At 42.9% G+C, this 27,598-nt stretch overlaps 1 protein-coding gene across 1 annotated transcript; it reads left to right on the forward strand.

Moving 5' to 3' along the window:
- The first annotated feature begins 698 nt into the window (after positions 1-698).
- LOC135182397 (protein mono-ADP-ribosyltransferase PARP14-like) lies at positions 699-27,568 on the forward strand. Its single transcript, XM_064156475.1, has 18 exons — positions 699-1,032; positions 2,274-2,416; positions 2,508-2,541; positions 3,609-3,614; positions 6,694-6,951; positions 7,530-7,766; positions 10,395-12,634; positions 14,225-14,461; positions 15,170-15,391; positions 15,854-15,917; positions 16,844-16,993; positions 17,669-17,740; positions 18,766-18,927; positions 20,132-20,338; positions 20,422-21,030; positions 21,642-21,787; positions 23,260-23,434; positions 26,295-27,568. Exons 1-18 carry the CDS (start codon positions 840-842, stop codon positions 26,585-26,587), a joined length of 5,448 nt encoding a protein of 1,815 aa, XP_064012545.1. The 5' UTR covers positions 699-839; the 3' UTR covers positions 26,588-27,568.
- Positions 27,569-27,598: the final 30 nt, after the last annotated feature.

Consider the following 27,598-nt stretch of genomic DNA (forward strand, 5'->3'; position numbering starts at 1 on the left):
TCTAAGAGAGCCTGGAAAGCAATTTTTGAGAAAGAGCTCCTGTTGTTACTTACCAGCTGCAGCAATGACAAGCACAGAGCAGAGTGACAATCAGGTTGTTGGGGGTGAGGGCCTTAAGTCTTGAGTTTTGCTTTTAAAATTAGTAATCTTTGTGAGAAATACCTCTCCACTCAACAGGGCAGGAGGCAAAGGTGATGATGGTGGCAGCCCGGGATGCTTTGCTGCAGCTCATGGATCACTTGTATCAAGTCTTGAACTGGCTGTCAGGAGAGAGTAAAGCATCTGTACTCAGCATCTCCATCGCCACAAAAATCTGCAGAGAACGCCAGGGTGGTTTTTCACCAATGGTTGAATACAATACAGGGGCCTAGGGCATCAAGCATGGAGAAGAAACCTATAGCCCTGGGCTCTGCCGAGGCAATGAATGAAAGATGCTGCTTCTTGCAAGGAGTTTATTAAGAGGGGAAGTGAGTAGAAGGCGGTCTTGCTAGCCACCAGTGTAATGAGCTTCCTGCTCTCAGTACTAGGTGGCAGAGGACACTATAACGAGAAGGGAGTATCTCTGTGTTTACTATTAGTAAACTCTGGTGGGGAACAAAGTGTCAGAGTGCAATCATGAGGCTGTGACCGGCGAGGTCGAGGTGAAGCCGGCGCAGGGCAGCTGGTGGGAAAGGCTGTCCCAGCTCCACGCCCCTCCTCTGCCGCGGGCTGTGCCGCACCGGCTGCCGCGGCGTGCCGGAGGGTGGGTGGCTCCGCTGGGAAAGCGGCGCGGTGCCGCTGAGTTTTCCTCGGAGAAAGAAAACCGAAAGCGGCCTGGTGAGGGGAACATAGAGGCATTTATGGCGGGGCAGCGCCCACGCTCCTTCCCGCTGCTGGTGCGCGGCAACTGGGGTGATGCCGAGCCGCCGCCCGGCCTGAAGAAGAAGCTTCTCTGCTACTTCCAGAGCCAGAAGCGCTCGGGCGGCGGCGAATGCGAGCTGCGACCTGGCCCTGGCACCGGGAACCTCCTCGTCTGCTTCGCTTGCCCCGACGGTGAGGGTTGGGACGGGGAGTCGCGGGCGCGGGTGGAGGGGCAGGAAAGCAGGTTGGGGTGTCCTCCCCACGGGAGTGAGTGTGTGCTGAGCTGTAACCCCCAAAGGTTACTCTTGTGCGAGTCAAATTAGATACACTGATTTAGTTCCTGCATATGATGTAATATAACCTGTCCAGTATGGAACAGTCAAGTCTATCGTTTGTGTCGTGTACGTGGTACTTCAGGACGTGGTTTGGTGGGCACGGTCGTGTTGGGTTGACTTGATGATCCTTACCTTACCTTTTCTTACCTTAATGATTCTATGATCCCGTAATATACAATCTAGAATATATAATACGTGTTTCCTTTTATATATCTATCTATCTACATATATATATATATATAGAGAGAGAGAGAGAGAGATTCAGTGTTTAATACTGGCCCCTAGATTGCATGTTGAATAAGTAGGCTATGACTCAATCAATATATCCTAGCCGTGTGTATTAATATTGATGCACAATCATTTTCTCTCGATTGCACGTGGAATAATAAAGGTTAGGTTAATATAATCTATACTAAGGTTACCTATATAGAGTAAAAATACTGCACATTGTAATATGCATGTATTTATTTGAACTCGCAGTGAAGAGGAAAGCATTTAGGTGCGGGTGTGTTAAATGTATACATACACATGGGTGCACAGGCGTGTGCACAAAGCACACTACATACACTTCTTTTTCTCTTCTTTGTCATGCTTTCCAGTTGCTGACTGGCCTAGTTGGTAAGTTCAGGATGTACAGCGTCAAGTCGTTTTGACACTGACTGGAAGAGAGTTTTCAAGGCGTGGGACTGGTGCTGGCGCTATTTCCCGGAGTCCCAGTGTAGGGTTGCCGACCTGGCAACCTTCGGGAAATGTGGGGTGGGTCTGAGTTTCGCATCTGGGGTGTTTTTTCGCAGAAATAATATCCTCTGCTTCTCTTCTCTTCCCTTTCTTTTGAGAAGGAAAGTCTTGTGCGTGTCGCAATTAGTATTATGAGTTTGAAGTGTGTTCACGTTGTGGGATAATGTATCTGTCCTGATATAACGGTGGAAAAGTGCTGTTTAATTTGAAATGGTATTTCTGTTCAGTTTGTCACTGTTATTTTGTTTTGTTTTATTTTGTCACTGTTTTGTTTTGTTTTGTCACTGTTGTTTTGTTTTGTTTTATTTTGTCACTGTTTTGTTTTGTTTTGTCACTGTTGTTTTGTTTTGTTTTATTTAGTGAAGCAACGTGTTCTTGAGAGATCGCGTCATAAGCTGATTTTGGGAGACAAAAGAGAACTGAAGCTGATTGTCACAGAGCCTGAAACAGCACTAGGTGCTAAAGAGAAGGAGGCGTTAAAAGACAAATTATCTCCCACTAAGGTGAATGGAAATTGTAAAACTAACCAGAGCTTTGACATTGTGGTGAGAGGGTCAAATTAGTCACTGATCTTTTGCTTTCATTTTATTTTAGGCTCTGGATGCCATGGGAAACCTTCAAACAAAAGGTAAAATATTATCCTTCACTCTGTTTGCCAGTCCTTCATAAAATTAAAACATTGGTGTTTATCTCCACGTGCAGCTCTTGTTCTGTGGGGAGTTATGCAGAGTTTCTGAGCTTGGCAGCCTGACTCAGGTGATACAGGCAAGGATGTCTGGCCAGGAACACTGCAGACTTGATCACTGAGGATGGCGTTCTCCTTGCCAGATTTAGACAACACATCTGGTGTAAACTTCTAATATAGTCTTTTTAATCAGAGGAGTATCTCCAGAGAGGGATTTAGTTCCATTATCCTGCATGAGTGTTCTAAGATAAGGTCTGCCTGGAAACATCTAGATTGAAGGTCTTCAGTTCAGCCTGGCGTCTTTACGACCCCTGCAGTCAGAAGAGTCTGTAAATGCGAGTGGTGTATACTCCCCACTACCTACTTCAGTGGCTTCAGTTAAGTTCTCTTTCAGCAATCTTCTGCTAAGCTTTTTGGTTCTGGAAGCAATGTAGGAAACACTACAGCACACCCAAATATACCTGCTGAGTAAATAGTCCTGAGACAAACCAGTTAATCGGGAAGTTCTGCAGAGATTACCCCACTACATTTTTCTTTTCATGTGAAGCCTTATTTGGTGTCTTTTTGGGGTAGTTTTCCTGCTATTCCAATTAGGTTCTCAAAGTTATCACCTACATTTTTTTAGTTATACTAGTCGTTTGAGGAAACCTAAACCTGACTGCAGCAGAGAAGCTCACTGGTTGTTTTTCATTGTTTTCTTTCTATTGGAATGTTTTTCCTTAATTGTTTTTCTTTCCGTTAGACTTTCTGTCTGTTAGAAGATTTTCTCAGTAGCGTAAAAGATAAAGTGCTAGCGCAAGAGAGAGGTTTTTAGACATAAATAAGAGTGGTTTAATTAAACATAAGACATCGGTACAACCTTGAGTTCAGATAAAATAGCAGCTCCCGGACACAGCTGCCAAATGTGAAGGGGCCAAGATAAGAATTCTCACCCGCTTGAAAACTGGCTGGAAACCAACTTGAAGAATTAACTAGAAGAATTAGCGGCAATGCTGTCGGGAGGCCAGAAGGTGACAGTGAAGAACCAGGAGTGAAAGGACCTTATGTATGCAAAAGAAGTCTTTAGCAATCCGAACGTGCGCGTATTGTTAAGCTCTATGTAAGAGGTATGTTTAGCCCTTCCCGGGGTTCGCAGTGCTTCGGGGACGTTTCAGCATCGTTGTGAACCCATACAGCATCCACACTGATGGATGCTTCTTAATGTTAGTCTTTATCACCGTGTCACAGCAGCTAGTGCGATTTGTCAAGCTGGCATTCTGCACTGCAGCGCTGGGGTGGGCTAGGATCACTCGCAGAGATGCCTACCACCTAACTCATGGATACATACAAACATACATCTTCACCAGTTGTTCCAGAAGTCGTTATCCTATCCCTGCTTACACCTGGTACTTCTACGTTAGTCACAGCTATTGTAACTTCATGATCACTTGAAGTTATCTGCTATCTGCGGTCCTTTCACACCTCCGACTGGCCGGTGATTGTATCATCCTCTACACCTGTCCTTCGGATGTGTGCCCTCTTGCCTGGTACTTGCCTCATCAAGAGTATCTCCCAGCCCCCTGCTGCCCTCGTTAAGTTCCTTTTGTCAAACAAATCAGTATCCTCTAGCAACCAGCTCCACAAGTTTTGCAGAAGCTGAGCCTTGCGAAATTCAGTTGTCTCCACAAACGCCTTTTGGAATGGCACATTTACCAAACTCAATAGTTTCACGTTTCCCTCTTTCACTAAAGAGAACTCTGAAAATCTCCAGATGTCGCACCTAGCTTTCAGTCTGGGCTTTTTTGAGCTTTTCACTGAACATAGTAGGGCAGATGATTACTGTCCACGATCTAGAAGTTATTAACTAGCATCTGCAGCGCTATTGCTTTTTGTGGTTGTTTTGTTTTCCGCTTTTTGGACTTAAACTTGTAGGCCTTCAAAGGCAGCTGATGTCTGTAGATGTTATGGGTTTGGTATCAGTTGTACCTCGGCACAGCTTGTAAACCCGCCGAACGGGCAGAGCCAGCCTGCCGTGCTGCTCAAGCCTTCCCATCCCACATCTCTGTGTCTCTTCTTGGGGCTGTGCCACTCAACCAGCCTGTTGGGTGCTGCCTCAGGATTTAGGGATTTGGGGGTGGTTTTGACCAGAAGGAAGCAGAAACCTTACACTGCTACATGTATCCCAGGTCATATGTACAACTGCTCCACCGAGCTCCGATCTCCCTGGTTTGTATGCATCCTCTGCCACAGGCAGAGATGGTGACTCTGGAGATTTGCAATGAGGATGGTGAGTGCCAGCTTTTCCCACAATGGTGGTGGGATGTGCTGGTTTACCCAACTGAGAGGGCCTTCACTCCTGCTTGTGTTTGTTTGGACAAGGAGTGGAAAGCTGACTTTGTTTGTGAGGATGGCCATCTTGAGTGCCCTGAGGTGCCCTTTGGTGTGTGTTGGTTCTGCAGCACTCTGACCACTGTCTGATGTGACTTTTTGGACAGCTGTGTCAGCACATACCTGGGAGACACTTTTAGTTTACTCAGACATGCAGGAAAGTGTGGTGTTTGTGTTCAGAAGGCTCTCTGCTGCCTTCACCCTCAGCTGTGCAAAGTTGTAGGCATGCCTTCCTCCAACAGCTGCTGGACTTCTGGGGTACTTTATGGGCACCCTTGTTATGTTTTCTGTCTGCAGAAATTTGTTGTATCCCTGGCAGTCTTCTGTGGGCATGAGTCATAGAATCATAGAATCAACCAGGTTGGAAGAGACCTCCAAGATCATCCAGTCCAACCTGGCACCCAGCCCTAGCCAGTCAACTAGACCATGGCACCGAGTGCCTCAGCCAGTCTTTTCTAGTCTTTCAGTTCTGTCGTGCTGCACTGATGGCAGAGCATGGTTATCATCAAGAGGCTTTGCACTGAATCAAGCAGAGCTAACGGTGGCCTGTGCTGCCTGCAGATGTTCTGAGCTATGTTTGGGTTTGCTATACCTACACCTGGGGCTAAGAAACTGCTGCAGAATCTGTCACAACCCTCACTGATGCCTGAGCAGCCATACCCAGTTACCTCAGTGTATTTAATTTCATTTTATTTCTGTCTGACCCAGAGACATATCAGTGAGTTTACTTGTAGCTGTTTTTGTGCTAGCAAAGAAGCTGCCTGTGGCCATGCAGAATGTTGCATCTGGGCTGGTTTTGGATCCCAGAATGTCCTGAGTGCCCTGCACTGTTTGATTGGCTCAGTGATTTATGAGGTTAAATAGAAAGTGCATGATCTCATGAGGTTCAATAAAGCAAAGTGCAAGTTCCTGCATGCAACTGGGTCAGGGTAGTCTTCATTATCAGTACAGGTCCTGCAGAAAAGGACTCGGGGGTACTGGTGGCCAAGAAGATGGGCATGAGCCAGTAACATGCATTTGCAGCCCAGAAGGCAAACTGTATCCTGGGCCAGATCAAAAGAATAGCGGCCAGCAGATCAGGAGAGGCAATTCTGCCCCTTTACTCTGGTGACACCTCACCTGTAGGACTCTGTCCAGCTCTGGAGATCTCAATGCAGGAAGGACACATACCTGCTGGAATGGGTCTAGAGGTGATCAGAAAGGTGATTAGCAGGCTGGAGCACCTCTTCCATGAAGACTGGCTGGGAGCACTGGGGTTGTTCAGCTTAGAAAAGGCTGCATGGGGACTTTATAGTGGCCTTCCACTACCTGAAGGGGGCCTACAGGAAGGTTACTGAGGGACTGTGTAGAAGGGCTTGTGGTAAAAGAATAAGGGGCAATGGTTGTAAACTAGAGTGAGGTAGTTTGGTTGGACATTAAGAGAAAGTTCTTCACAGGGAGGGTAGTGAAATACTGGGATGGTTTGCCCAGAAAAGTGGTGGAGACATTCAGTGTCAACCTTGAAGAGGTCCTGAGCAACCTGATCTAGTTAAAGATGTCCCTGCTCACTGCAGAGGGGTTGGACAAGGTGACCTTCAAGTGTCCCTTCCAACTTAATGCATTCTGTGATTCTGTGATGTCTTTTCTTGGGAAATGAGAGGATACAAAACGTAAGCAAGGCCTGTTTATTCCAGGAAGTATGTACTAATATGGTATGTGTCTTATTGTCTCCTTCTGTTGATGGTAAAGCAGATGCCTCGGAAGAAGCAGAGAGTTTCGTTCCAAAGAGTGAACTCCAGGAGGAAGCTGGTTCTGTGGAGCACATTGCAGAAAAGCCATCATCAGTGATCTCAGCTAGAGTGGTTTTTGAAAATATAGAAGGTTGCAGTCCAAAGTGCTTATATATGCTGATACAGAACATCAGTGGCCTGGCACCAAATGATGGCTTCACCGTGGAAGTGATATCTGAAATAAATGTTGCTGTAGCTACTTTTACAAAATGCATTGGTAAGACAATGTCTTTGACCATCATTCGTTTTCATGTGTGTCTGTGCATGAAGGACAGCTTTCAGAGCTCAGTTCCTCTCCTGTGAAGAGACACAGGCAGTGTCTCAAGAAGGATGTAAGTCTGATACACAGCTCTGCAAAAGCGCCTGTGGTCCAAAAGTCACACTGATAAAAAAGAAAATCGTGGCATCTTCCTGAATTGAAATTGGATGGGAATATGTCATTGTCTCTGTCTTGGTTTTGGCTAGATGGAGAAGAATTAGAAGTGGGCTGGGTGTGGAGATGAAGTATAGAAAGTCTTCATTTGAGAAGGCAGTGAAACAGTGAGAAGTGCTTAGCATGTGGTAGAGATGACAAAGAGAGGAACAGAGACATAGTGGCAGCGAACAGCAGAGAGCACCACGGCCGTGTGCATTTCCCCCTTTTTGGTACAACACGGAGTCATTGGGCACCAGAGACAGTTTTGCTCCAAACACAGGGAGAGGCACACTCAGCTCATTGCTCTGCCAGAAGTGTTAGCCAGGACTGCAAACCGTGCGGCAAACCGTGCTCAGCTCACATCACTCTTCTGTTTACAGACACTGCAGCGTTTCTGAACAAATGCTCCCGAAACAAGAAACTGAAAGAGCTGCGGGTGACTGCCAGGCCTCTCGAAAGGACTCAGAGCATCAAGGCTGAAGGTGTACCAGCCAGTGTTTCCACAGGCTACATCACAGTTTACTTTGAGAGCGCACGGAACGGAGGGGGGCCAGTGGCAGATGTCCAGCTCTTTCCTGAGGAGAAATCTGCCATCATTACCTTCTGTGATCACAAAGGTAAAGCTGTCCTCCTTCACCTGACTAAAGTGCTTCCAGGCAGAGGACTCGAAAGAAACTTACCTCAGATTTGGGCATTAGGAGCTTGGCTTGCTGTTGCTGAAGCCAGCGTACACAGTCCTGTTGCTGAGAAGTGCTCTGGATTTAGGAACACTGCCCCGTGTCTAGGGTTTCAGAATCTCGCCAGGTTCTTTGTGTTGCCAAAGGTTCATTTTAGTTTGTGCATGGGCTGTTCCCGCTGAGGTTTTCTCCCCACTTTTGGAGGTTTTTATCTGCCATACAGCATGAACTGTACTTGCAGGGAGAGTGTCCTTGGTTGCAGCTGGGATAGAGCTGATTTCTATTCTCAGTAGCCAGAATATTGCTGTGGTTTGGATTCAGTGTGTGGGATGAATAGTACTAATATGCCAGTGGCTTTAGTTGCTGCTGGGGAATCAAGGACTCCTCCATTCCATTTGTTTTGCTAGCGTGCAAGTGCAAAAAGAACTGGGAGGGAGCATGGCCAGGACAGCTCACCTGAACTAGTCAAAACATCATGCCTAGTATGTAAACCTGGAGCAGTTGGCTGGAGGAGGGGAGGATTGCTACTTGAGCCCTGGTCTGGGGGTGGTGACCAAACGCACTGTGCATCACTCATCCTTTCCTTGGGTTTGTCTTTGCTATATTAATTTTAATCATCATTATTATTATTTAATATTTCCATAGAATCATAGAATGTCAGGGGCTTATAGTTTTAGTTTATTTGTTAAACTGCTCTTGACTCAGGAGAGTTTTTGTTTTATCTTTGTTTTTCCCCTTTGTCCTCCCAATTCCACTGGGCAGGGGAAGGAGTGAGTGAGCAGCTGGGTGGTACTTATTTACTGGCTGGGGTTAAAGCACAATGGAGAAGAAGCAGATTTTGTTAATGACTTCAGCTTTTACAGTTAGTTTTCAGAAACATAATAAACAGTCCCCATTCCCTCATCTGGTCTTCACATGACTTATTCTCTAGGCCCTAAATGAATAAATATGAGGTCAAATATGTTCATTGTCAGGGAGAAACAGAGCTAAGGTACAATTTTGTTACTGACTTTTTGTTTAATCAGCACTGGATGACAAGGGGAGGTCATCCTCCAAAGCCCTTACTCAGCTTCCCCTTGTTCAGGTAAAATATTTATGCCACAAAATCATACATATTCAGTACAGGGGTAGGGTTATTACAGTTAGTTCTGGGAATAGGTGGAGTTATTACAGTCAGTTCCTGGAACTCATTTCCATAATGTCCCACATCTTTATGCATGCTCATTGCCACCTGGTGGTCGCCTTCTGGGGTCTTTGGGAGGAAGGCCAACGTCTTCCTCACTCTGACCTCTCTGGAGACCTGTCGTCCACCTGGCATCAGTTGTGGGTCACATTCTTGGCTGGAGTCTCCAATGTTCTCATCTTTGAATACAGTATTCTTCTCCATGAGAGTGTTTCAAGACCCTCTCAAGCTTAACCCACTTTCTTTGTGTTTATCTGATTGATGATGCTTTATAGAAGTGCTCACACAGTTAATGATTTAACTGGGTTCCTACACTCTATGTTCAACTAGCCCTTTCCCCATATCATTACTCAATTTCTTGAGCCCTATTTTTGTGCCAGCAAAACCTCTGTTAAATTTCTCTACGTTATGAGACTCCTGATTTAGTAAATTATTTTTCTTTTAATTAAAGGTATCTATCAGGTGATTGTTTTTCTTCTGACTTTCAAAATTTGCTTAAGAGTATTTTGTACATTAAGTTAGTAAATCATTTGGATCATTCTCATATGGTTTTAAGTCCCTGACAACATTATGATTCCTTTTCCTTGCCCATTCTAACTGAAATGTTAAAAAAATATATATATAAATGCATTCTCACAAAGAGCTTTATTTTAAGTTGAGAGTAAGGAGTATTTTATAGTAGTAGCTTGATATATCCCTGGTCTGTGGTGGAGTTTGAGAAATGAGAGCAACACGTGGCTGTATAGGTAAGTGCAGGAACAAGCCTATTTCCTAGAATCATAGAGTCATTCAGGTTGGAAAAGACCTTTGAGATCATCAGGTCCAACCATTAAACCATATATTGCTAAGTGTCACATCTAAACAGCCTTTAAACAAATCCAGGGACTGTGACTCTACCACCTCCCTGGGCAGCTCATTCCAATGCTTGACCTACTCTTTCAGTGAAAAAACTTTTCCTGATGTCTAGCCTAAGTCTGCCCTGGTGTGGCTGGAGGCTGTTCCCTCTCATTCTTAATAATTACCTGTGAGAAGAGACCAGCACCAACCTTTATATCGTCCTTTCAGGTAGTTATAGAAGGTGATAAAATCTTCTCCTCAGCCTCTTCTTCCTCATAATAAACAGTCCCAGTTCCATCAGCTGCTCTTCATATGACTTATTTTCGACATCCTAAACTAATAAATTTACTAAACTACTTGGGGCCAAGCCTTTTATCTTGTCCCCTGCAAAGTGGTTTGGAGATCAGAAACACCTGAGAGCAACTCCTTTAAATTATGAAACAAGTCGAAAACAGAAGCTACTTTATCTGGTGTAATAGTTCTAAGAACAGAGTTGCTTGCTTGATTTGAAGTTAGTAAGATGTTTGTCTCTGTGTGTTAACTTTTAGATCTAAACACTGTCTTGGAAAAGCAGCATTTTCTGGAACAGACACAGATTTCTGTGCATCCATATTACTACTCCTTGGGAGCAGCTCTCTATGGAGCAGCAAGACCAACTGTGAAGATGCCAGACCCCACTGGGGTGCCACTAGACCCATATGTCTGGCAGTTTTTACAAAGGGAGGCTACACTGATCCAAGACATAAACCAGGAGATGGCAGTTTGCCATTGTGAGCTAAAGTGGCCCCAGGCAGACTGTGAACGCCCAGAAGTTATGTTGTGCCCATCCTCATCTCTCTCCAAGCAGAAAAAGTTGATCAAGACATGGAAGCAAAATGCTTTTACTGAGTTCTCACGTATCATGGCACATTACATAGCTATAAAATGTAATGTAAATTCAGTGAATTGGGAAGATGTGAGACCCAGACTGGCCAAAGACGCTGTTTTGGTCATAACTGATGTTTCTGAGGAGATGGTGGTGATTGCAGGCAACAGAGCAGCAGTGAACAGCGCAGAGAAAGAACTCAGGGAGTGCATGGAAAAATCCGTGAGGCAAAGTGAAAGGCAAGAAACAAACCTAGAAATTTCTGTGTTTGTGACCCCAGGGAAGTATGCTGTTCTGCACAATGCTGGGCTAGAAGACAGTATTCATGAAAAGTATCCCTACTTAAAGATCTTTTACGATGACATAAACAAAACTGTCCATTTGTGTGGATTACCTGCGGAAATACAGAAAGTCGAAGCTGACTTAGAGGTGAAGGTGTTGAATATCCCATGTACATCTGTTACCGTTGATCCCCATGTTTTCTGCTATCTACAGCATGCAGATAACAAGAGAGTGTCAGAGACATTATTCACTAAGAAAAACATTAATGCTTTTTATGAGCTTGAGGATGAAAACGTGCTGCTAGTTGGAAGTGGTCCTGAAGTCCTATTAGAAGCAGAAAGGCAAATAAAGACAGGCTTGGAATGTAAGCTCATCAGTCTGGAGTATCTTGACATCAGTAAAAAGGAGCAGTGGAGGAGTCTTCTTGCTTCCTTGTGTAAGGAATACAGTTCTTCTGAGGAAAGCATAGTCATTGAAGAACCTGCTGAAAATCAAGTGGTTATTGCTGGCTTTTCCAAGGCTGTAGAAGAAGTTTATCAGAAACTTACTGATTTTATAGATAGAAACAAACATGTGGAAAAGGTAATCCCAGCAAAGTCGGTGGTGGTAGTGCAGTTTGTAGAGGAGGAAAAGTCCAATATTTGTTGTGAACTGAGGAAGCAAGGGGTGACAGTATGTTTTGACACCAAGAAACCAAGTATTTCTCTAAGTGGACCAAAAACAGAAGTGTCAAAAGCAGGCACCACATATGAAGAAATTCTCTCATCTCTCTACTCAAGAAATGTACGAATAGATAAACCAGGAGCCAAAGAGTTCTTCACTGAGAGGAAAGATTCGTGTGTTTTTGAGGTAAAACAGAGATTTAGCTGTTTGATTAGGCTGGAGGAAGAAGAAAATAAAGAACAAAACCAAGCGAGTGGTGAAAAAGTCGTCGATAAAAAGGAAAGAAAACTCTACTACAAGAAAATGCTGCCAGATGGAGTTGTTGTAGCAGTGTGTAAAGGTAACTTGTATAATTACCCTGCTGATGCTGTGGTAAATGCAGCTAATGAAGACTTAAAACAGGTTGGGAGCCTGGCTGATGCACTGTTAAAGGCAGCTGGTCCTGAGCTGCAGCGGGAGTGTGATGAGCTGGTGAGGAAGAATGGGATTTTGCACCCTGGGTGTGCAGTTGTCACAAAGGCTGGGAAACTCCCCTGCAAGAATGTCATCCATGCTGTTGGGCCCAGGTGGAGGCAGGACGAAGCAGAACAGTGTGTGTGCTTGTTAAAAAAGGCAGTGAAGAAAAGTCTACAGCTAGCTGGAATATATGATCATCATTCTATAGCTCTGCCTGCTATAAGCGGGGGGATTTTTGGCTTCCCACTTCAGACCTATGCAGATTCAGTTGTATCCTCCATTAAGGAGACCTTGGAAAAATCTGTAGGGGACAGTAGCTTGAAGGAGGTTCATCTTGTGGGTGACAAGGAAGAAATGGTTCAGGTTCTGAATGAGACAGTTAAAAAAGTCTTTACAGCTGCACGGTCTTCCCAAAGACTGAGAGAACACCAAAAGGAGAAGAGGGAAGGTGATCTGCAGACAGTCACAACCAATGAAGGACTTTGCATCCAAGTAGAGGAGAAGAACATTCAGGAAGCCACGGTAGGTCTTTTAATTTTCTGCTTCCTCCCTAACATGATGTGAGGATCTTTAAACAGAAAAAGAAGAGTAGGCCATACCATGTCACAAGACAATGCTTGCGTGCTGGCTAAACAAAGATGCAAGCCTGCAAAACTGATTGATTTCAGGCTGTGATCTGCCACTCTGCAGCCACTGCAAGTGGGCAGCTGTGAATTTTGGGATGTTCTATTCCCAGCTGCTTTTTATTCACTCTCCATATCTAAGGCTAACATATAAAACAGGTTTTGTTTGTTGCTTTATGTTTGTTTTTTTTTTTTCCTAAAAGGGAAACATGAAAATATTTTCTAGAAGTATTTAGATCTATGGCTACCTAGGTTGGGTGTCACAGGCGATCAGCACCTGTCTGGACTGCTGTGGTGACTCATGCCAACAGGGAGGTGTAGCTTACTCTTTTTTTAGTTCCCTTCTCATTGGATGAGTTTAAGACACAGCTCTAGTAGGAGGTTTCTGGGCTCCAAAAATGCAGTCTTATGGAAGAGTGCATGCTTAGATTATTTTTCCAAAGTCTAGACCTGATGCTGCTTATTCCTGCTCCTCCTCCCCAGCCATTTTCCTTTTTTTTTTCAAACAAACAGTTTAGCTACTGCTGTTCTGGACCATCAAGGCTCAGTTTAGACCTTTGACAAAGTGCACCTGGATAAATCTGTTTCAACAGCACTTTATTTTTATGCTTTGGGAGTTTAAAATCCCCCTAAATTAATGTTATTGTCCTGATGCTTCAGTCATTTTGGTGCCTGTAAAAGCCTATTTCATTAAAAGAGCAATACTAGATTAAAACCAAACAAACCTCTATATGACACACATTTAAAATACTTTGTAAATAAAACATATCCTGTAGCAAAAAGCATAGAAAACACCAGACTTTGGTGCTTTCTTAGAGCACAGAAACATTCTTTCACACCTTATAGAACCAGTCAGGGTTGGAAGGGACTACAAAGATCATCTAGTTCCAACCCCCCTGCCATGGGCAGGAGCACCCTACCCTAGATCAGCCTCATTTTGGTGCATGAGGTGCTGCTTTTCTGATAAGGTGTAGACAGTCCTTCATTGAAAAGGGACATCAAACTTTCTGCATTTATACAGTATCTGTATTTTGCATCCTCTGATGATGCTAGAGAAGAAGGAGCGATACTGCAGCAGTTCTTCACAAGGAAGCACAGGAAAGGCTGGGTCTGTGGAGTTGGGATGCAGCAGACTGCAGAGGTTGGGTTCATTTTGCATGCCCAGACATTAGCATCTACTTGAGACAAAGTAAGTCACAGTCTTTCCTCCACTGAGGGCCTGACAGCTCTGGGTGGATGGATGGATGACCTGCTCACACCTAGATACCTTTAGTGTTGATACTCACAGTGGGTCTGATGCCACCTCCTGTAGGTTTTCTACAATTCTAGGAATACTCAACAGGCAGAAGCTGTGCTGAAACCAAGTTATTTATCCACTGGCATCTCATGTCTTTCTGCCATGGATTGTCTTGTTGCCTGTGCTACTGGTCTCAATGTGTATTTTACTTGAAGCCTGGCTATAGACAATTTCATTCTCATTTTGTTGCAGACGGATGTTATTGTCAACAGTGTGGGCACAGATCTGAAGTTTGGCGTGGGGCCGCTTTGCAAAGCCTTGATAGAAAAGGCTGGACCACAGCTCGAAGAAGAATTTGATGAACAAGCACAAAGCCAGTTTGCTGGTGAAGGGAGCGTGATCTGCACCAGTGGATATGCTTTGGCCTGCAATTCTGTGCTTCATGCCATACTTCCTGCGTGGGATGGAGGAAAAGGAGAGAGCATGAAGGTACATTTTAATTACTTTAGATAAAATGATTAATTTTGGAAACAAATTTATTTGGGATCCTATGCTGAAATCCATTTACTTCTGCTGGAGTGACCTTAAAGATGTCTTGATGCACCAAGAGCTTTTTTTTTCATACCAGCATAGTCTCTTTCAAGTGTCAATTGAAGAGAGATGTTGAGGTGCTGGAACGTGTCCAGACAAGGGCGATGAAGCTGGTGAAAGGTCTGGAACACAAACCCTATGAGGAGAGGCTGAGGGAGCTGGGGTTGTTTAGCCTGGAGAAGAGGAGGCTCAGGGGTGACCTCATTGCTGTCTACAACTACCTGAAGGGACATTGTAGCCAGGTGGGGGTTGGTCTCTTCTCCCAGACAACCAGCAATAGAACAAGGGGACACAGTCTCAAGTTGTGCTGGGGGAAGTATAGGCTGGATGTTAGGAGAAAGTTCTTCCCAGAGAGAGTGACTGGCATTGGAATGGGCTGCCCAGGGAGGTGGCGGATTCACCGTCCCTGGAGGTGTTCAAGAAAAGCCTGGCTGAGGCACTTAGTGCCATGGTCTAGTTGACTGGATAGGGCTGGGTGCTAGGTTGGACTGGATGATCTTGGAGGTCTCTTCTAACCTGGTTGATTCTATGATTCTTTGAAACTAATAATAAATGATGGTTTAAAATAAAATAAAATAAAATAAAGACCTCTGCTTTATTTTACAGGCACTAGAAAATATCATCAAGTCCTGTTTGAAGAAAACTGAAAAACTTGGACTGAAATCAATCACTTTCCCAGCTATTGGAACTGGAGGATTTAAATTCCCTAAAGCTGCTGTTTCTAAGTTGATGTTTGATACGGTATTCAAGTTCAGCAGTAGTCACACTCTGCAGACTCTACAGGAAGTTCATTTTCTCTTGGACCCAAAAGATGTGGATAACGTTCAGGTAGTTATCAGGAGAAAGCTGTCTGTGTTGCTTACTGTGCTAGTCAGGTCTTAATGAGGTATTTTAGTTCTATTGCTTTCTTAAGGGAATCACATAGCATTTTCTTACTTCTATGGACCTGTGACAGTGGGATGCCTCTCCAGTGTCTCATTTAGTGTCTCTAAAATGTAAACTCTCAGCAAGCAAAAGCTGCAGACAAAACTAGCCTAGCTGCTGGTACTGTAAACACCTGTAGGTGCTCACTCATCTTTTGAAAGATGAGTTCTGACAACATACAGTATCTGTTACCCTGCAGCCCACACTCTGTCTTCAGCTGTTATTAATGATGCTTAAACATGACTGTAAAATGCATCAGGTGGCTGAGCAAGAGCTCCATGACTGTTAAAGATCATTATAGAAACACTTGGTATATACACTCTGAAATGCTATCTTTGGTACCTTTGGTTTTTTTTCTCTTCTTAGACTTTTACCAATGAGCTAGAACACAGAATAGCTGAAAGTCACAGCGCCGAAGCATCACAGTCAAGTAAGTTGTTTAGGGGCAGGAGGTGGGACACAGGGGAGAATGTAAATCTTGCAGTTTTATTTTATCAGGAAACAAACAAGACACAGAGCTGTTGGGTTTTTTTTTCTTCTTCATTTTAATAGATTGCCATTCCTAAACTCCATTTGTAAAAATCTTAAAGAGGAATTTCTTCTGAGGGCATGCTTATCTCTTAGTGAAGCCAGTGGACAAGGATATCCTGGTTAGAGAACTATCAGTTTGTCCTACCCAAAGGGTATAAGAACCTGGTATGGCTTGGTAAAGTGATAAATAACATATTTCTGTAGTTTTGATCTTCTGTATAGAGATACACAAAAAGAATACTTTCTTTTATATATATATATTAATTAACAGTATTGTGGCACAATATCAAAATGGCAGGAGTGAACTTTATCAGTGGCAGAGGCTTGTTCATAGGAATGTAGAGTAGTTCACTCTTCTCAGCCACTGTGAGAATCACTACAATGAAGTTAAGAGTGTGGAGATGAAACATGAAGTAGGCAAGTTTAGAATAAGGAACAGTTTTAGATCTGTGAAGGGAAAGATGAAATAACTTAAAGTGGTGTGATGACATCTCTATTACTGGTAGTACTTAAGCTAGATACTCCATGTTCTGTAAGAGTTAATTTATGAAACACTTTTGGAGCTGATCAGCTAACTCCAAAAGTCCTGTCTGAATTCACATGGCATGAATTTACAGGAACAGAAATGGTTTAATATTGACAGTATTTAAATGGAAGCAATACTGCACCTTCCTGCTTTCAGAAATGGGGTAAAGACTCTTTAGGTCTATCAAACTGATCTAGAGCATTTCCTTAGAAGGATTAGTTCAAGTTTCCATCTCTGGAAGAGTGTGAAAACCCAATCTGGAGGAGAAATATTCTAAGGTAATTCTATTTCCTTTGCAGGTTTCACTACACCTCTTTCAACTGAAGTATTGGAAGTTTATGAAATGCAGTTTGGTTCCATTACACTACAAATACTTAATGGAGATATTACCAAGGAAGACACAGAAGTTATTGTGAGTGTGTCAAATTCAACATTTGATGCCACATCAGGTATTGTATTGAATATGTAGTTCTTTCAGTGACAAATTTGAGCTAGTTTTCAGAAGGGAGTTGGGGAAAGAATTGTCCCTATGGGAAACATATGAGAGAGAGAGAGAGCTGTGCTTAGACATCAGCAAATATATCTCAAACACTTTTTTAACATGGGAAGATTCCATTTTTCCTATACTACTCAAACAGAAGACGTGTGATTTCTCATTTTAAACCAAAACTCCTTAAATAAAAGGGAATTTTAGGCTCAAATATAATTCTGAAAAACTACTATTATCCTAATATTTTTCACTCTGAGCCCAGTGCCCTGGTTAAGTAAATTGACCTGTAAGGAGCAGAGGATTCTATGGAGACATTGTGAATTGCAAGCATGAAAGCCATAAAATGATACAATTCAAAGCAATCAGAAAGTTTGGTGAGGGGCATAGTACTGGCTGGTGCACTGACAAAATAGGAGCTATTCTTAATGACTGCTAATCAATAATGAAGTCAGCATTCTCTTTGCAGCCACTGCAGTGTGTTATGGATGGGTACTTAGGAGAACTGGCAAGGTTTTGCACTCTGTGGGATCTTGCCACATGAGATATTTGTAAAGTACAGAAGTTGGGTAGAGTTTTGAGTGGAGATAACTGTGTTGACTTAAGGAATGTGTAAGCTTTTTGTGTATAATTTAAGGAGTCTTCAAAGCAATTATGGATGCTGCTGGTTCCCAGGTAGAAGATGAATGTGAGCAAAATGTTCAGCATGGTATGTTAAAACATACTCTTTTGTTTGATTAAACTACTTTTGTTCTTTCTGGAAACTTAAATTTGCTTTATAATCCTCTACTCTGATAATGTAATTATTTTATCTGGGTAAAGTGCCCAGTAATAAGACAAGGAACAGTGGATGCAAACTTGATCATAGAAGGTTTCACTTCACCATGAGGAGAAACGTCTTTAAAGTAAGGGTGACAGAGCACTGGAACAGGCTGCCCAGAGAGGTTGTGGAGTCTCCTTCTCTGGAGACTTTCAAAACCTGCCTGAATGTGTTCCAGTGTGGATTACCCTAGTCCTGGTTTTGACAGGGAGGCTGGACTCTTTGGCAGGTGGGTTGGACTCAATGACCTCTGGAGGCCCCTTCCAACCTTGTAACGTTCTGTGATCCTGTGTGATTTATCATCCTGATCTCGGTGCATGCTGAGCATCTTACAGTCAGCCTTTAACTTTGTGCCCAATGAGGTGATAAATAACTCTGTATTCATCAGTCCATTCCTTCTCACAACATGACTCCATTTTGAGGTGTTTGTAATTGAACATGAATGCTTTAAAAACAATAATTCCAAGCTATACCTGTTGCATCAATTGTTCATTACATTAATGCTTTGTTGTAACCATTCAGCTCTTCTGCTGACTACAAGTTTGAGCTTTCAAGGAATAAGTGCAATAAGAAAGGATTTTTCCTATGAATGAATTGTGCACATTCTATGGGCATGTTTTTAAATGAAAGTGAGCTGTATTTAAATTCAACACAAATTCTGAAGCTCTCCTTAAAAGGAAACTGTTTCACAGCACAAATCTCAGGAAATTTAACACACACACACGCAGTAACTTGAATTATTTTCTCAAATTCTGGAAACAGAACAAAACAGACTCAACTAATACCAGGATAACAGAGCTCACATTGGATTTCCTTCCACTTTCTCTTCTAGCATCAGTATAACCAGCTGTCTTATCAGAAGAGATAGACACTTTGAAAATGTTATGTCTCTTTCTTTATCTTCTTTCTTCCAGCTAAGCAAAATGGCTTTATTACTACACAAGGTGGAAACCTGTTGTGCAGTAAAATCATCCACTTGGTTCACAACACCAACGTGAAAAGTCAGATCACCAAAGTGCTTAATGAGTGTGAGCTAAGGATGTACAGATCTGTTGCCTTCCCAGCAATTGGAACAGGTTTGAATTTCCTTGGCAAAGTGATCAGGGCTGTGATGGAGCTAGTTCAGAAACTGAGACAAAGTTAATACCTCTGATAAGGATAACTGTGATTTGTGGAAGGTCATTGTGGTTAGTTCAGATGCCAGCTGCACACTTCCAAAATGCTGCTTTTTCAAAAAGGTATCAATATTACAGTTGCTGTTGATTAAGCAAGAACACCCAAAGAACACCCATTGATCCATAAAACACATTCTGCCTCTCCCAAGAAAAAGACTCTGTATCTCAGTTGGCCACTCTGCACCTTTCTTCAGGCTTCCCATAGATCTTGTCTTGGCATTTCAGCCACATGGAAGAGCTGGGGTTGGGGTCTGTAAGCAAAGAAAGCTGGAATTGTCGTGAGACCAAGCTTTGCCTGGCTGACTACAGAAATTCTGTGCTTGGTACAGAATCCCTGCATTCACACTTTCAGTAGGTCTTGTTTCAGCCTACCTGCTCCAGCGGAGGACTGGAGACAAGCTAAAGCTTCTGGTTACCTTGGGGAGCAAGGTTTTGAAGAAAGCTTTGATCCGAGGATACTCTATGACTGGAAGAAGACATTTTGAGCTGTTTCTTGCTCAGCCTGCCATGTCAGGGTAGGAGTTGGTGCATGACTCAGTGTTTGGAATCTGCAGTGATAGCATGGCAAGACCCTTGGACTCCCGACGTTATCTGCATGCTGATTTCACGATGGCTGCACAAGGGATGCCATAGCACACGTCCAATGTTTCAGGACAAGCTTTCACTTGCACTTCAGGCTTGTAGGGAAATGAAAGCAGCTGTTTTGAGCTTGATGTTCCTCTTTGCATCTTGAGATACACCACAGGCTTGTGCCAACATCCTCTGCTGATTCTGTTTTGCTTTTATTTTGGTACCTAGTTTAAAAATAGGAATAGAGTTAGCAATGAGTTTAAAAATATCAGGGGAATGCTAAGGCTCTAGATAAAAGGGGGAGCAAATCCCAGAAGGCCTTCCCAGGGCTGTGTGTTGTTTCAGCTCATGAAGCTGACAGGCCTAGGCATAAATCTCAGGTTAAGCTTGGGGCTTTGGCCAGAAAGTGTGAAGGAGTGTAAGGGAGGAAGAGAAGGATATCAGTCCATATAAGCTGGGGATGTGGTCTCTATTTTCTGGGTGTTGCTGTGATTTGAGTACGGTTCACTGTTATGAGCATTTTATTCTTTTTTAGGTCAAGCAAAACAGAGTCCATCCAAAGTAGCTGATAACATGTTGGATGCTATAATGGAATTTGCAAGCAGAAGTGCAGTGCAGCATTTGAAAAAAATAAGAATTGTCATCTTCCAGACAAACATGCTTAGAGACTTTTATGAAAGCCTGAAGAGAAAGGAAGGTTCAGATTCACCCACAAAAGAGTCGTGGATGTCTCTGCTTAAATGTAAGCAGGTGGAGTTTCTGCATGCATGGGCACTTTGAAGTTAAATGTTGTTTATTTAATATCTAACTTATATTTCTTGACAGCATTTTTTCAGTACAAACCCCAAGCCACCAAGAAGAAAAAGGAGGTGATTTTAGAGAAGAAGGTCGATCTAGCCACATTTCAGATTTGTGGAGAAAGCCAAGAAAATGTGGATGCAGCTGAATCCTGGATAGAGAATCTGATTTTAAAGGAACAGTTTGAAAACACTATTTCAGACGAGCTGATTGCAAATTTTGATGACAGTCAGATTGATATTTTGGCAGATCTCCAGAGAAGAAAGCAAGTCACCATTCAGCTTCAAAATAAACTTTCCCTTCCTTGCATTAAAATTTCTGGTATCAGCAGGGATGTCTATTTTGTTTCTGTGGAAGTTCAAAAAATGGTCCAAAAAATTAAGGATACTGAAGAAGAACGCTCCAAGGCAGAAGTTGTTTATAACCTGGTAGAGTGGAGGTATTCAGCAAGCAATGACAATTTTGTCACTGTTGATAAACTGACAAATATGCAGCTGGAGGATGCCAAATCAGCTAAAACCCAACATCTCACTATCAGTATTAACAAGAATAAGTACAAGGTGGATCTGAATACTCTGCAGGCTAAAGATGACAACGGAAAAACTATAATCTTTCAACGTGTACCAAAGAATGAAGGTAAATTACAGCATTGTTAATAAAAAGACCTTTTAACAGTGATTATTGAATGCTAAGTATGATAAATGTGAACTAAAGTATTCCAAAGTAGTAAGCTATCTCATAGTTTTTTGTCTCTTTCTCCCACCTCACCCCAATCATGCCACATCCAGCAGTTTCAGTTCCATTATTACTGGCAGATATGACTGAAATCAGAACATCTACTTCAAATACAAATCTGTGCTTAGATAACAGGAGTGGTGTATGAGAAATGCACTAAACTCTCCTGGGGTTTTCAAGCTTGTTTTAATTAGTTCTTGGTATGAGAATAATTAGACTAGAGAAAATCTAGTGTTAGCAGTGCAGAGCCATTGATGTATTGAAGAGAGAGTGTTCGTGGAATGAAGAATATCTGCTGTCATGGGTTAACTCAGGACACCTAAGGTGCTGGCCTCTGAGCCCTCTATATGCTGTAAGACATGGCTACAAAACTGAGCTAACTATCTTACAGTTTAAGGTGAATCTTGCAGAGTAAGGGTTATAGGTTGGACTTGGTGATCCTGAGAGTCTTTTCAAACCTGGATTTTTCTGTGATTGTGTGATCTCTGATGATAATGCAATCTGTTTTGCAGCTCAGCAGTCAATAGAGCTCCCAAAGCACTGGGATGACATGCAAGATCAACGGGTCAAACTGGTGAATCTCAAGCCATCACATGAGGAATATCTGGAAGTTGAGAAGAAATTTAAGGAAACTTGTCCCTACTTTCTCATAGAGAAGGTGAAATGTTGGGTGGGGTGTGGTAGTGAATTCTTGTCTGTAAATTGCCTGTAACCTAATACAACTTCTCTATGTCAGTCTCCCCAGCACTGTACAGAGTGGATGTAGGTCAAATCAAATTTCCTGCAAGGTTCCCTGCCATTTATGCCTCCTAACCAGGCTGACTGTGTTCATAGATTCATAGAATAGTTTGGGTTGGAAGGGTCCTTGAAGATCAGCTAGTCCCAACAACTTCAGGGAGTGGGCATCCACAGCCTCTTTGGGCAGCCTGTTCCAGTGACTTGCCACACTCACCATAAAGACTTTCTTCCAAATTTCCATTCTAAATCTACCTCAAGTTCAACTAATGTGGTACTCAGTCTTTGATGTGCTACTTCCTTTTAGGAAATTCTGTACTGAAATGGAGGTATGACTAAACACAATCAGAATACAAAGTCAGATACAAAACTCAGATTTGCTTTTTGCTATTTTACTACTACTTCCCTGTCAGTCCCAGAGCTTTCAAGATAGACTTTTGTTTTTAACCAAAGTGTAAAGTTCTGATCCCACTAACTGAAAAGTCTCCTAAACAATGTGCAGAGATGTAATTGTCATGGAGAAGACTGTGCCGTGGTCTAGTTGACTGGATAGGGCTGGGTGCTAGGTTGGCCTGGATGATCTTGGAGGTCTCTTCCAACCTGGTTGATTCTATGATTCTATGATTTTATTCAGAATCAAGAGGAGCAGTAAATAGGAGAAAATACAATGAAATTACAAGTGAGAATATGTGTTTTGAATTTTTTCTTCTGTCATGAAATTTGATGAGCATAATCACTGAGTTACAAATAGAATATTACTGTATAATAGAAAAAAATGACTAAGTCTTTTTCCACTGAAAATGGGAAGCTATACAGCAATGCCTTTAAGATTCTATTTCGATGCAGATGCACTGTTTCCCCCTGAGCTATATTCACATAGTTGGCATAGGCAGACAGCAAGATCCATCCTCCCACCAATTTATTTTTATATAGGTGTTTCTTATGGGTTGCTAAGGAAGTAATTTTGACTTCCAAGCTGAGATGTGGAAGAGGAACTTAAATTCAACATAATGCTATTGCTACAGGCTATCCTTTAGTAAGAAAATCATCCATGAGGAAGATTAGGATATAGAGAAGGCATCTTACATCATTGCCTCTAGCAGTGGTACAGCAGCCTGTTTCTATAAACGACAATGTACAGCTCCTGTGACTGCCTGTGTACCTGGTATACTAGGCAAGACAAATTAACAAAGCTTGAAAACCTCTTAAGAAGATATTCTGGTTTCTGATTTTTTTTTTTCCAAGAGGCTCACATATTCCACCCAAACCACATGCTAACAGAGCACAGTGAAAACTACTACCATATTTTCAGTTTGGTTTGGTTTTAGTGCTTTCATGCATGATAAATATTGGTCCCTGCCAGTGTAAATATGGTTCTGTTTTGTAACTTTGCAGATTGAAAGAATACAAAATCCCTTCCTCTGGCAGACATACCAAATTAAAAAAAAATCTCTCTGTAAGAAGAACAAGAATCAAAATAATGAGAAGTTGCTGTTTCATGGGACACCTTCGTCCTCACTGAGCATGATCAACTACAGTGGATTTAATCGTGGGTTTGCTGGAAAAAATGGTAAGTTGCTATCTAAAGCAGTTAATATCCTAGACTTGTATGAGGTGCTAGGGATTGTCAGTGTTACAGTGCTGTCAGCACAACACGAAGATTGCATAAAATAATAAACAATTCCAGAACATAATCTCTGTAGACAGAGGAATGAACCTGTTCAATTAATCCCTTGCTGATGACTGCCACTATCTAGAGGGTATCAGTAAAATCTCGTCTGCTCTGAAATCAAGTCTGAGCAGCTTTTTGTTTTGCATGATCTGCCTATGGAAAGGAGCAAGGACCACATCCACAGCTGAGATATCTAGCTCTGGTATCCTCTGTCTTCTTAGCCAAAGACATGTAGCAAAGTAGAGGTGCAAATATTTCTCCTGTTGGCTGCAAAGAACAGCACAAGCAGCCAGAAGATCCTGCTTCCCTACCATTTCCATGTATGTTAAATCAGTTCATCAATTTCCCCCCTTCAATAGTTGTTACCATCAACTGTTAAATGTTTAGCAGGAAGATTTTTTCCCTAAGTTCAAAGATTGTTTTGTCCACTTCCTCTAATAAAATCGTGTTTAGTATTTGGTAGCATTTAAAGATGAAGGACAGGATCCAAAGAAGTAGAGCTTAGGCTGAACTTAGGTGCCAGTCACCCTTACTTCAAAAGTCCTAGTTATTCTTCCTTAAGAAGATTGTATGTGCCTAGGGCTGACTTCATCTTGAGAGAGCTGATCAGCTGAACTCTGATCTAGCTGACACTTCAGTGTGGCCTGGATCCAAAAGCAGACATTTCTGTGTCCAGATCTTCCAGAAGTACTTAGGCTGGTATTTTCTTGAGAAAATGACAGCCAATGTACACAAAATCTATCAGGGTGTACACAGATCGAAATGCCAGTCACCATTTCTTTCTAAAATATGACTGGAGGAAATGTACATTCTCTTTCCTGCCCTTGGGTAGTGCCAGGAGATTGGATTTATTCAGGAAGCAAGAGCCCTAGGTCCTCATACCCTCTCTCTGCCTGTGAGTCATATACCTCTCCATCCCAGACACAATTTGTGACAGGAAAGGCCAATTTCCCTATGTCAGGCTGGGTATCCATGCAAAAAATATCCAAAGATCAGATGTGATGGTTTGGGGGTTACCCCGCCCCCCCACACTTTTGTATTTGCCCCAGCTAACTCAGACGGACCCTGGGAATATAGATGAAGCAATTTATTTACAGCTAGCAGAATTTACAAGCAGCTATTTACAATATATACAATTATATACAATTATATACAGAAATATACAAAGGATAAACAATACAGAAGCACAACTCCCCTCCCAGAAACCTGAGTCCCCAGGAGGGGCTCTCAAACCACCCCAACACCTCCCCCGGCCCTCTCAACCTTACCCCAGTTCTCAGGAAGAAGAGAGGTGCGGCCAAGAGGTTAGGGAGCAAGGTTAGTAGGAGCAGGGTTAATGAGATGTGACCAGGTCTAAGGCAAAAGCAAGAGGGAGGCAAAATGGAGAAAGTTTACTTCTTCTTCCCAGAGTTCTCAGCGAGACTGTGAGAGAAGTTGACATCAATTGTTTTCATTTCACTGCCCGTTATCTAGTTCTGTTACCAAAACATTCCAGCTTGCTTCAAACTAGCACATCAGAGCAGCCAGATAGGAAAGCACCATCCAGCCTGAAGAGCTTTCTGCCAATGGCAGAAAAAGTAAATCAGTCTCAGAGAAACGTGACTCTTGCTGTGAAGCGGAACTAGAAAACTCTTAATTACAGATATGTAGTCATTTTAAGTTGGAAAGACTCTGAAGATTTGCAGTTTGATGGATTGAAGGCCAAACAAGAAGGCTTTTCCCCATAGAGAAGGGTAGTCAAAATCGGAGTGAATCATAGAATCATAGAATCAACCAGGTTGGAAGAGACCTCCAAGATCATCGAGTCCAACCTATCACCCAGCCCTATCCAGTCAACTAGACCATAGCACTGAGTGCCTCATCCAGTCTTTTCTTGAAGACCCCCAGGGACGGTGCCTCCACCACCTCCCTGGGCAGCCCATTCCAATGGGAAATCACTCTCTCTGTGAAGAACTTCTTCCTAACATCCAGCCTATACCTACCCTGGCACAACTTGAGACTGTGTCCCCTTGTTCTATTGCTGGTTACCTGGGAGAAGAGGCCAACCCCGACCTGGCTACAATGCCCCTTCAGGTAGTTGTAGACAGTAATAAGATCACCCCTGAGCCTCCTCTTCTCCAGGCTAAACAGGCCCAGCTCCCTCAACCTCTCCTCATAGGATTTGTGTTCCAGGCCCCTCACCAGCTTCGTTGCCCTTCTCTGGACATGTTCCAGCACCTCAACATCTTTCTTGAATTGAGGGGCCCAGAACTGGACACAGTACTCAAGGTGTGGCCTGACCAGTGCTGAGTACAGGGGCAGAATAACCTCCCTTGTCCTACTGGCCACACTGCTCCTGATGCAGGCCAGGATGCCATTGGCTCTCTTGGCCACCTGGGCACACTGCTGGCTCATCTTCAGCTTACTATCTATCAGTACCCCCAGGTCCCTTTCCTCCTGGCTGCTCTCCAGCCACTCAGTCCCCAGCCTGTAGTGCTGCTTGGGGTTATTGTGGCCGAAGTGCAGAACCCTGCACTTGGCCTTGTTAAATCTCATCCCATTGGCCTCTGCCCACCCATCCAGCCTGTCCAGGTCCCTCTGCAGTGTTGAGATACTTACACAACATTTGATTCTGCTACAACACATCATTCCTATACTTTGCTGCGTGAGTTCTAACCAAACAGGTAATTTCTCCAGAATGAAAAAAAAAAAAAAAAGGAGCTTTAGGCATGAGAAGGAGAACACTATTTGAAAATGTTGTCCTGTTGTCCTTTCCAAGTAGGTGCAGCCATTGGCAATGGAACCTACTTCGCTGTTGATGCAAGTTACTCTGCTCGGGACAATCTGTCCACACCAGATCTGGACGGCAGAAGATACATGTTCTTGGCTCGGGTCCTCACTGGGCAGTACTGTGTGGGGAGCAGAGGACTAATCACTCCACCAGCAAAACACGAATCAGATCCTACTGACCTATATGACAGCGTGGTTGATGATGTATCTCGTCCAAAAATGTATGCCATATTTAATGACATTCAGGCATATCCTGAATACCTCATTACTTTCAGAAAATAGACTATTCTTAATCATCTAGAAAATTCTAGTGCCTTTTACATGTGGGAATTAACAGGGCGATTCTTGACTCTTATTCGTATCTTAGTTTCTTAACTGAAGTGGTTTATTTCCCTATCCCTGTGTTTAAATAAATCTGCAGATCATCAACATAGTGAGGCCAGGGTCAGCAAATATTTTAGAGTATGCTCTTTCACACTCTCATTTCAAATTCAGTTATGCAGAGGTGCAGGCAAGAACTGTGACAACAGCCCCAACCTCTTCCTGTGCAAGGCAGAGGGGGCCAGTAGGTGAGGGAGCTGCATGAAGTAAGAGGTGTAGGGTAGGTCGGTGAACCTGTGCTGCATATTTCAGTTTCCAGTATTCACCATAAAGCACCAAGTAGCTGATTGTCTGTGAGGATTTATTGAAACTAAACTCGTGTTGGGGGACTAACCTCACTCACCAGCAGACTTTTCAGTCATTCTCAGACATGGATTTACCCTTGGTGGTAACAGTCCTGCAAAAAAATTGCAATATTGAACATACACTTTGCATTCATTGTTTCACACCCCCCCTGCTGCTGCAGCACACTTTGTTATTCCCTGGGTATAAATTTGTACGTTCAAACCTGTTTCTTATGGGCATTCTCCACAGTCCCCCATGCTAAGTACAACCAACTTCCACAGGCAAAGCTATTGCTACTTGGATTTTCAAGACAATAAAGAGACACTTTGAATTTCTTCCAGGCAGTACCAAAATACTGACCCTTCTGTAGAACTTCCAATTTGCAGAGAGCCATCTGCAGGTTAGTTGTACCCCTACAAGTTAGTGCTCTGTTTCCACACTTAAACCATTTTATTATTATTTTAAATTCTGTAAAGCAAGTAAATAATGGCATTTATATATATCTTTGCAAGCTGTACACTTAATTACAACGGTAACTTTACCACTGCCAAGCAAAAGCAATACACACTGGATTTAATAAAAAAATGTTTTCCAACAGCTACATTGTATTACTGAGTCATTTAAACA

This window comes from Pogoniulus pusillus, chromosome 2 (assembly GCF_015220805.1).
Source record: "Pogoniulus pusillus isolate bPogPus1 chromosome 2, bPogPus1.pri, whole genome shotgun sequence".
Classification (NCBI taxonomy): Eukaryota; Metazoa; Chordata; class Aves; order Piciformes; family Lybiidae; genus Pogoniulus; species Pogoniulus pusillus.